We start from the raw sequence: 9854 nt of genomic DNA, 5'->3' as shown, positions 1-9854 counted from the left end.
GGATTTGTGACCGTTCTGTACCAGTCGACATATTCAGCTGTTGGTTTCATTTCGGCCGGCACTACACAAAATTTTAGGACAGTGGTAGAACGACGAGCCCGTATTTTACGGTGCTCTTTAGCAAACGTCTTCCAATTTTTTACGTACCACTGTTGGCTGACCTTTTGCAGATGCCAAGGTTCCAAACTCTCAGGGGGGTCGGGGATACGTTGATGCATGCCGAATTGGAGCTTCACACGGTCACTTTGGTGCATCTCCACAGTGGTGAACCGTATGATGGGTGATTTTGCCGTCCAAACAGCCGCCTCTCTAGGGTCGAGTTCATGGTCCAGTGCCAAGTACGGTCTCCAAATAAACTGCAAAGAAAAAAAATATTAATTTCAAATTATAGAAGATATTTTATTTTACAAATATAGTTAGAAAATGGAAAGTTTTAGTGGTATTGCATCTTGGGGTCGAAGTCGATCCAAGAGTTGGCGGTAAAAAAATATTTTGTTTACAGGCGTCTTAGTGTAATCCAACCCAGTTGCATTAAACCTAAACACATCCCAAAATAAAAATCAATATAGTTACAATTAATAATAGAATAAATACACTAATTAAAATAAGATCATTAAGTTACCTTGACGCGTAAGGGAAGACGTAAATGTGCGGGTTTTCAGGGGCTAATACCGTCATTCTCCACCATCCCCATGTTTGTAGCAAGAATGCACATCCATTAAATGTACAAGTATCCTTTGTTTCACTTTTGCACAAGGAGCTATAGAGGTAAGCCAACACCGTCGAACCCCAACTATACGTCTTAATTTCATCAATGTCCTCAAGCAGACACAAGTACATAAAATTGACACTATTCCCCGTGCCATCGGGAAATAGAAACCTACCAAATAACAACATAATATACATTCTAGCTTTATATAGTTTATTTTCTTCGCTAGAAAACTCATCCAACCTAAGATCGTCATAACGTATTTGAAGCCCCGCAAGCTTAATACCTTGGCCCCTACCTCTTTCTCGGCCCTCACCCTTTATTAAATCTACACCCAACATTTCGACGCACAGAGCGTTCGGTTGTTGGACATTTCCAAACACAACTTTTCCATTTGTTGAGAGACCCAATAACATGTACACGTCCTCTAGCGTGATGGTACATTCACCCGTTGGAAGGTGAAAAGTATGAGTCTCGGCCCTCCAACGCTCACACGATGCTAATATAAACTTGGTATCAATTGTGGTATGTACTAAATTCATTACCTTCCCAAATCCCGCACGTTCAACATATGACACAATCCAAGGGTCGGGAGCATCCATCGGTTTCGCACGGGTACGAAATCTCGTGAAATCCTATAAAAAAAATATTGAACCATAAATATTTGAATGTTTGAAATGAGTAAACTTAATTAAAAAAAATAAATGTTTGAACCATAAACAAATAAATTGAATTTACTTAAACTTACATATTCGGCAATGTTTGAAATGGTTCCTCGATGCTCTTGACCCATAGTTAGGAGAGACATGTTTGCAGGAGTTATAAACAATTTGCTCTGATGAAAGTTGTTTGGTGATGATGAAAATGAACAAGTTTGTTCAAAGGACGATTGTATGCTAGCTATAAAAAACTGGCACTTAGCAAACTGTGTTGATTTCAAAGTTGATCGCTCAAATCCAGAAAGAGTCATAATTTTGTGCAGAAACCCGGAGTGTGGATATAGGCTGAAGGCATCATTTAGGAAGAAAGTTAATGCTTGGGTGATACGTTCGATTTCTTAAGCCCACACTTGCGTCAACACAAATATGGCGCAAGATATCGGAAACTAAGTCATGACATGATATGTCATACCATCATACCTCTCGTCGAAGCTGACCCATCACTGAAGGTGAAGACGATTATTTCCCATTGCGTTTCTGTGTTCAAATATAGAGCGTCGTACAAAAAGGATTGGTTAGCGAAGCAGAAGGCAATTGAAATAGTCTACGACAACTAGGAGGAATCCTACCAACAACTTCCTCGCTACCTGGTTGCACTTCAATTGTATTCACCTGGGACCGTTACTATATTGGAGACACTGCTGGCACAATTCCAAGACGGAACTCCTCTCGAAGGTAATGGAATCTTCCATAGAATTTTTTGGGCGTTTCGACCACGCATCATCGGATTTGGTTTTTGCAAGCCGATTATTCAAATTGATGGAACCTGGTTGTATGGGAAATACAAGGGAACATTGCTGATGGTGGTCGTGCAAGATGGAAACAATAATATTTTTCCAATAGCCTTTGCTCTGGTAGAAGGAGAAACAGTTGCTGCTTGGAGTTTCTTTCTGAAGAATCTCCGAGCTAGAGTTTCTCCACAATCTAATCTTTGTTTGATTTCAGACAGACATGTTTCTATTGACAGCGCATACAACAATCCGGCAAATGGTTGGCACGACCCCCCGTCTAAGCATGTCTACTGTATTAGGCATATCGCACAAAATTTTATGCGAGAGATCAAAGATAAATTTTTGAAGAACCATTTGGTGAACGCGGGGTATGCCTTAAACCAACCTGAATTTCAATACTACCGCAGTGAAATAGCGTTGTCAAATCCAGATGCGGGGAGGTGGATTGACAGCATTGACAGAGCGAGATGGACTAGGTCATACGACGATGGGGCTAGGGGGCCACATGACTACAAATCTTGTGGAATCAATGAACGGGGTTTTCAAAGGCATACGAAACCTACCTGTAACTGCTATGGTTAGTGCAACGTATTTTCGAATGGCAACTTTGTTCGCCACAAGAGGTAAGCGGTGGAATTCAGTGTTACAAACACAACAGGTATACAACGATGTCTGGATGAAATATATATAACAAGAATCTGCCAAGGGGAACACTCATTGAGTGACAGAGTTCGACCGTCATGGCCACACCTTTAGTGTCAAAGAAACAATTGACCACAACCAAGGGCTGCCACGACAACAGTATCGCGTCTCAATCCCAGATCGTAGGTGCGACTGTGGCCAATTTCAAGCCTATCACATGCCTTGCTCCCATGTCATTGCAGCATGTTCACATACTTACTTTGATGCATTATCATTGGTATCAGAAATTTACAAGGTATCAACGTTGCTCAACGTATACGACAATTACTTTCCGGTGGTAGCGATGAAGGCATATTGGCCTGTGTACGAGGGGAAAACAGTTTGGCACAGTGATTTAATGCGTCGAAATAAAAGCGGTCGACCAAACAGCAAGCGTATTAGAACCGAAATGGACGCCACTGAAAAAATGCAGAGGAAGTGTAGAATATGCCGTGAGGTAGGACATAATAGGAACAAATGTCCCAATCGTGGATCTAGCTCCACAACATAGTGTTTAGGTGCAATGATATTTGTAATTTATTTTATCAATGAAATGGACTTTTTTTTATTAATCAGATGAGTTACAACACACATGACAAACAACATAAACTAGGACTAGAAATAATTTTTTACCTAAAGGCAACATTTGAAAGGACAACACAATGACTAAAACAACAACACAACAAACAATTAAAATCTAGGAAATTACAACGGTTAAAACAATGTCATCTGTTCCATCCATTATTTGTTCAGTATCAAGGTCGGTTTTCACATCAACCCACCAACGGATCGTCTCTCCGGTTATAAGCGACACCCTTGTTCTAAGCCTCTAGATCCTTTTTATTTCTTCACCGGGACTGTACTCCCCTTCTAACTGTGACATCAGAGTCCGCTTCAGGTTGTTGAAGTCGCGGATGTTCCAAAACGTAACCGCCATAGGGGGTTTAACCGGAGAATAAATAACATGCCCATAACATCTTTTGTATTTCGGTGCCGGCACAGGACGACTGGATGATGTTCGTTGCCATGGGTTCGGCCTTATGCGAGACATAATCAATAATGTGAAGTGAAAATGGAAAAATTGGAGGAGAAAATAATGATTCTTGATTGCATGATAGGCTGCTATATATAGGCAAAAATTTGCACACAATTAAGTGTTGTCGCCACCCAAGGAGGCGACCGGGACCACTGCATGCAGGTAAAAAAAATAATATAAAAAAATTGAAAAAAAAATAGGGGAGGTGTTGTCGTCGGGGGTGGTGACAACACTCAGTATTTGTACATAGACGCCAATGGGCCTGTCGACATCATTGGGCTTTAAGTGTTGTCGCCACCCCTCTTGGCGACAACGTGTTTTTTTTTTAAAAAAAAGTTGCTATTTTGGTAATTATTTTTAAATACTTGTTATTTTTGAATTTTTTTTTAAAAAATTGGTTATTCAAAAAAAAATTCGAAAAGTAATGTTTGAATGAAAATTAATTTGAATACTTATGAAGTGACATCTGCTTTATCATTGGGCCTTTTACTTCTAGCTCCAATAGACCCGAAACAACTTTAAATTTAAGTGTTTTTTTTTTTAAATTTAATATCCAAAAATTCTTTTTAAATACTTTAAATTGACATTTCAATAAAAATTGTATATATTTAATTTTAAAAAAAATACTTAGAATTTTTTTTAAAATTCTTTATATAATTTTTTAAACAAAGATATCTAAAATTATAAAAATTATTTAAAAAAAATCTTGCCGTGTAAATCCTTAGAAAATGTTAAAATGAGACCACAACAACATTGGAAAACAAGTCCGAGTCTTGATTTCAATCTTATACACCAATTTTCTCCATTTCATCGTTGAAACGAACCACCAACCGAGTCGATTTCCCCCTTCTGTAAAACCCAACTTCGTTTCTTCTACGATCCATTCACTGCCTCAACCTCCACTTCACTTCACCGCAAAAAAATCTCGTAGGTTCCATCTCTTTCTCTGTTGTTTTCTTTCACCCCTAAACTAGGAAATTAGGTAGTTGCTTTATTCCATTTTTGGATTCTAATAATTAATGCGTAATTTCTTTCTTTGATGTCTATGCCCTAATCTTAGTGGATAGTGGATGCAACTGTTCCCATATTGTTGGATCTTAACTTGTATTAGAATTAGAATTTAGATCATATGAATAGGGGTTCTCTCGATTAGTTTTATAGGAAATTTTATTTCTTTATCAAAAAAGTTTTTAGATTCACTGATATGTTGAAAAGTTCAAATTTTGTGTAATGGGTTTTTGTTGGTTTTTGATTTGGTTAAGATTTGGATTATTGGGATTGAGTTAAATTGAGTTTTTTTTTGGTTGTTTTTGTTAATTGTTATTATGATCATGATGTTTTTGTTTTGATTGAGTAGAATTTTTGGTTTCTAAACCTTGATATTGTTTATGATGGTATCGTTTAGGTTAAATGGCTAGGATCAAGCCTCAGGCTCTGTTACAGCAAAGCAAAAGGAAGAAAGGACCTTCTCGTATTAGCGCGGCTACTATTATATTTTATGCTTTGGTTCTTGTGTTGGTTGGGTTTTTCCTTTTGGCTACATACAGACATTGGTCTAACAGGTTAGTTGCAGGTTTTTGTTATAGCAGTGAAAGAGATTTCTTAGTGTGAGAAATGATATGTGGTGTGTATTTAGACAGAAAAGCGATGAAAGATATCTTAGAAACTAATACTAAACTAATCTCTAGCTTCATCGACACTTGCTGCTCTGGAATGCCTGTGATTATTTGGGATGCTATTGCTATAGGATAGAGGAATTTCTGAAAGTTTTATTTTGTTGCTTAGAGGCTTTATCTTACTGCTATCTTGATTGAACTATCCCTGTCTATTGTGGTGGTTGAACATTTAGCTTTACTCTGATGTCACTTTGGTTTATGCTCAAATTCTGGCAGATTTTTGTTTTTTGTTAAGCATGCACATTGTTCCCAATTTTTCATTGTGTTTCAGTTTTATTAACTTGAGTTTGAATTGAACAAGCATTAGTTATATGATTTTAGATAAAGTCACTTTTGGTTTGCATCAGGGTTGCTTCCATTTTCTCATATAGATAGGAACCTCAGAAGAGCATTATCTGTTACCTAACAATTTATTTCTTACCTGTTTTCAGATCAAGATTGCAATTAGAAAACAACTCGACAATATCTGACGAGGTACATCTTTAATTTTATCTGACATGCTTGCATAGTGTATACATCCTTTTATCTTAAGGGCTTCTATTATGCGCGTGTGACTGTGTTATCCCATCTAAATAGTGCTTTCTACAAGTTTAATAGTTTTTTGTTTGTTTGTGAATGGAGTTATTATCGAAGTGAATATACTTTTGTAGGGTGAAAATAGTTTTGTGGACTCAAAGAAATCTGAGCTACCTGGATATGCTGTAAGTTTCATTTTCCATACTGCTTCAATTCAATTCTTTAAATCATTCTTTTGCGAAATTAGTCGTCAACAAAGTTTAGGAGTGTTTGTTAATTGAAATTATTATAGGAAATTTTATCTTATTACCTCGTTTATTTCTTTTTCATGAGTATAGGTTTTAAATACCTCTAAAGGGTCGATAATAGTAGAACTGTACAAGGAAAGTGCTCCTGAAGCTGTTGATGAATTTATCGACTTATGGTAAGTACTTTTTTTCATGCAAATTTTTAATATGGAAGCTGCTGAATTGTTTGGGTCTGGTTAGACTTGATGTTAGAGTAGAAGAATTTTTCAACTTTAGATATTGTTGTGATATACTATAGGTGGAAATTCGATCTTTGTTGGGTGATTAGAATATCCTAAATTATGTTCACAACATTTTTCCTCTTTCTATTACTGGGCTCTAGTTGAAGGGAAAGTTTTATCGGACTGCGGTAAGATTTGCGATTTTGTATGGGACATAATGTTGGGCGGTTAAGAATCAACACGAGAATAAAGTAAGTTTAGCAGAGATGAAGATGTTACGGTGGATGTGTGGTAAGACTCGATAAGATAAAATAAAAAATTAAAATATTAGAGAGACTGGCAAGGTAGCGCCTATAATGGAGATGATGGTGGAAAATAGACCATAAGAACATTATGGCGAAAGTTGATCCATGTAGCCGACCCCACTTAGTGGGATAAGGCTTAGTTGTTGTTGTTCTATAATCTAGGCTAAAATGTAATTTGGTCCTTGCAATTTGAAATTGAAAGCCCTCTCTATATTTCACAGCAATATCTCACATTATCTCATGTCTTTAGAAGGCCGAAGCATGCTGTGCTATTTTTCAACTTTAGTTTCTCTGAAATAACATTGATGTTCAATTTGTTGCAATAACTTGTAGAAAACAGCAATTTTCCTTAAATTCCTTTGATTTAGTGATGTGGAATTTTATAGTTGTACTCTGCATTTGTACTTGATTGAGGTTATTAGTGTAAATAAAAGTCATAATATAGCACAAATTCACTATCACAATTATTCAAAATTTTACCAGTGAAATGTATTCACTTGTATCCCTGTCAGATTGCTAAAATTTAATCGTGAGGAACTCTGTAACGTGTTTTAAATATCTTGCTAAAAAAATTCAGAAAATTGTACATTTTGATATGGAAGATAGTTTTGTTTGTTACATCTTTGTGCACTTACAGTTTGTGCCAGTAGAGCTGCCTATCATAGAATATATATCTCTGTTTGTGAGGCCAACGCTTGCATGATATCAGTGCTAACTTTTCTGTTTGGTACAACTCTTTGGGGGGTCTGTATTTCTAAACTTTTTTGGTATCAATATATTTAGTAGGTTGTTCATTAGAAGTGTTTTATGGGATACAAAAGTACAACTCAAGTTGAAGAGAAAATTTTATCGTACAACTGTAAGATTGGGGATATTGTATGGGGTGGAGTGCTGGACGGTAAAGAACCAACTCTAGAATAAAAGAAATGTAGTGAATATGGGGATGTTGCGTTGGGCTTGACTGTGTGGTAAGACTAGACAGTAGATATGATAGGCTTAGAGATGACAACATTAGAGAGAATTGTGGTAGTTCCTATCGTAGAAAAGATGGTGGAAATCCGGCTTATGTGGTTTAGACATGGAGAGAGATAGAAGACCTGTAGATTTTAATTTTATATAGTATGGAGAATAGATCATATGGAGAGTAGTCAAATTACTAAAGACAGAAGAAGACCTAGAAAAATTCTAAGAAATTATTAAGAAAAATCTTAAGATTAATGAGTTGAATAAAAATGTGATTTATGATAAAACAGTATGGCGTCGTTTGGTCCATGTAGCAGACCCAATTTAGTGGGTTAAAGCTTGTTTTTTTTGGTTGTTAGACTGTAGTTGCTTTTGCTTCCAACCTAAACTATGATTTGTCTGCAGTCAAAAAGGGCACTTCAAAGGGATGCTTTTTCAGCGTGTAATTAAGCACTATGTTATTCAGGCAGGGGATGGCCAAGGAACAGGAGCAGCTGATTGGAACTTAAGAGGAAAGCAACCTACAAGGTTTTCTTATTCTTTCGGTTTTTGCTGTTTATATATAAAGAGATATATTCATCTTGGTGATGATTTACCAGTGAGTTGCATAGTTTTCTGATTAATAGATATCATGTTTTGATTCACCAGTATGAAACACGAAGCGTTCATGCTTGGAACATCGAAGGGCAAACACACCAACAAAGTATTTGACCTCTTCATTACAACTGCACCGATCCCAGATCTTAACGAGAAGCTTATTGTGTTTGGGCAAGTCATCAAGGGAGAGGACGTTGTTCAGGTGAGGAATTATCTTTAATCTCATTTGAAATACTTATTTTCGCTGCTTCTGAGGAATTATCATTTTTAATATAATTACAAACTGTAAAATCAAAGTGTTTCGTGATTATAATTGACATTGAATATCACATAACCCTGCTCCAGGAAATTGAAGAAGTGGATACTGATGAACATTACACTCCTAAAATCTCTATTGGAATACTTGACGTGACTCTCAAACAAAAGATCTGAAGGCTCTCTCCTAGATCAAGAGCGCAACGAGCACTCACATTTCACTTATAACCTGTTTTGCTGCTCCGGTCTAATCTGTTGTACAGGGATGATGAACATTGAGAAGTTCATCCGGGGGGCATCTATCAAATTTTTGAACCTTGATGTTGTTTTTTCTTTTGCTATTTTTAGTTATGAACAGTGATACAGGGGTTATGCAATCTCCTATTCTTGCCTCTTTCTGTTACATTATTTGTTTTTTTTTCTTCTTTTCTATTTCATTTGATTTTTGAGAAGGAAAGGTGGCGGGATTTGTGTATGCTTGTAAGATTTGGTTATTTTTCTTTTTTATTTTAGCATCATTACTCTTTATTTGTAGCCTCAATGAGTTCACAAGATACTCTTAACTTGAAGTTTATACGTCTTTTGTACTTTCACTAATGCCAAGTTTTGTAATGTTATCTTAAAGATGCTTCACTTACACTTCAATTTATAGTTGGATACTGACTATTTTATTACTGTTATAAACAAGAGCATTGATCAGATTTTTTTTAAGGGGCAATTTGAAGAGCTTATTTGTACTAATGACATGATATACTCTTGTATAAATATATGCTAACTGTTTCATTTGCAAGACGATGGTTCCAGACTTCCAGTTTGAATTAGACTTTAGGATTTGTGTATGTATCTTCATTCTTGGGTACCTTAGTTCAGCCTTTTGAAAATAACACAACTGAGTAGGGGTGGTAAAATGGATTTCACCCGTCGGACATGTTCATTTTACTCTTATATTTTTGCGGAACGACCCAATGTTTTTAGCCAGCATCTTATATGTCCGCCCGTCCGTCCCATTTTTTGGCAGGTGTGGACATTAACATGGAAATTTATAATTTTTAGGCTTAGAAGATGTAATGTTTGAGGGTCTGCCCTACTCTCATTTTTTTCGGGGGAGGCGCAAGGTCTTAGACCCACATTTTTAACAAAGTCTGCTTTGTCCCGTTTATGTTTTTTGCAGCTTCTTGTTGAACGGGTTTAAATGGA

The 9854-nt window shown here is 36.5% G+C and overlaps 1 protein-coding gene across 1 annotated transcript; it reads left to right on the top strand.

Moving 5' to 3' along the window:
• Window positions 1–4612: 4612 nt before the first annotated feature.
• On the top strand, window positions 4613–9281 carry LOC131641544 (peptidyl-prolyl cis-trans isomerase CYP21-4-like). The gene is made up of 8 exons (XM_058911852.1): window positions 4613–4803; window positions 5282–5438; window positions 5984–6026; window positions 6203–6253; window positions 6407–6492; window positions 8211–8333; window positions 8454–8604; window positions 8748–9281. Exons 2-8 carry the CDS (start codon window positions 5287–5289, stop codon window positions 8832–8834), a joined length of 693 nt encoding a protein of 230 aa, XP_058767835.1. The 5' UTR covers window positions 4613–4803; window positions 5282–5286; the 3' UTR covers window positions 8835–9281.
• Window positions 9282–9854: the final 573 nt, after the last annotated feature.

This window comes from Vicia villosa, unplaced genomic scaffold, assembly GCF_029867415.1.
Source record: "Vicia villosa cultivar HV-30 ecotype Madison, WI unplaced genomic scaffold, Vvil1.0 ctg.003828F_1_1, whole genome shotgun sequence".
Classification (NCBI taxonomy): domain Eukaryota; kingdom Viridiplantae; phylum Streptophyta; class Magnoliopsida; order Fabales; family Fabaceae; genus Vicia; species Vicia villosa.
Note: the sequence above shows the minus strand (reverse complement) of the source record. Positions and strands in the feature narration are given on the sequence as shown.

Coding starts and splice junctions, on each gene's coding strand:
- LOC131641544 (XM_058911852.1), top strand. CDS start 5,287: ATGGCTAGGATCAAGCCTCAGGCTCTGTTACAGCAAAGCAAAAGGAAG. Junction 6,254..6,406: donor CTGAGCTACCTGGATATGCT/GTAAGTTTCATT, acceptor TCATGAGTATAG/GTTTTAAATACCTCTAAAGG. Junction 8,334..8,453: donor AGAGGAAAGCAACCTACAAG/GTTTTCTTATTC, acceptor TTGATTCACCAG/TATGAAACACGAAGCGTTCA.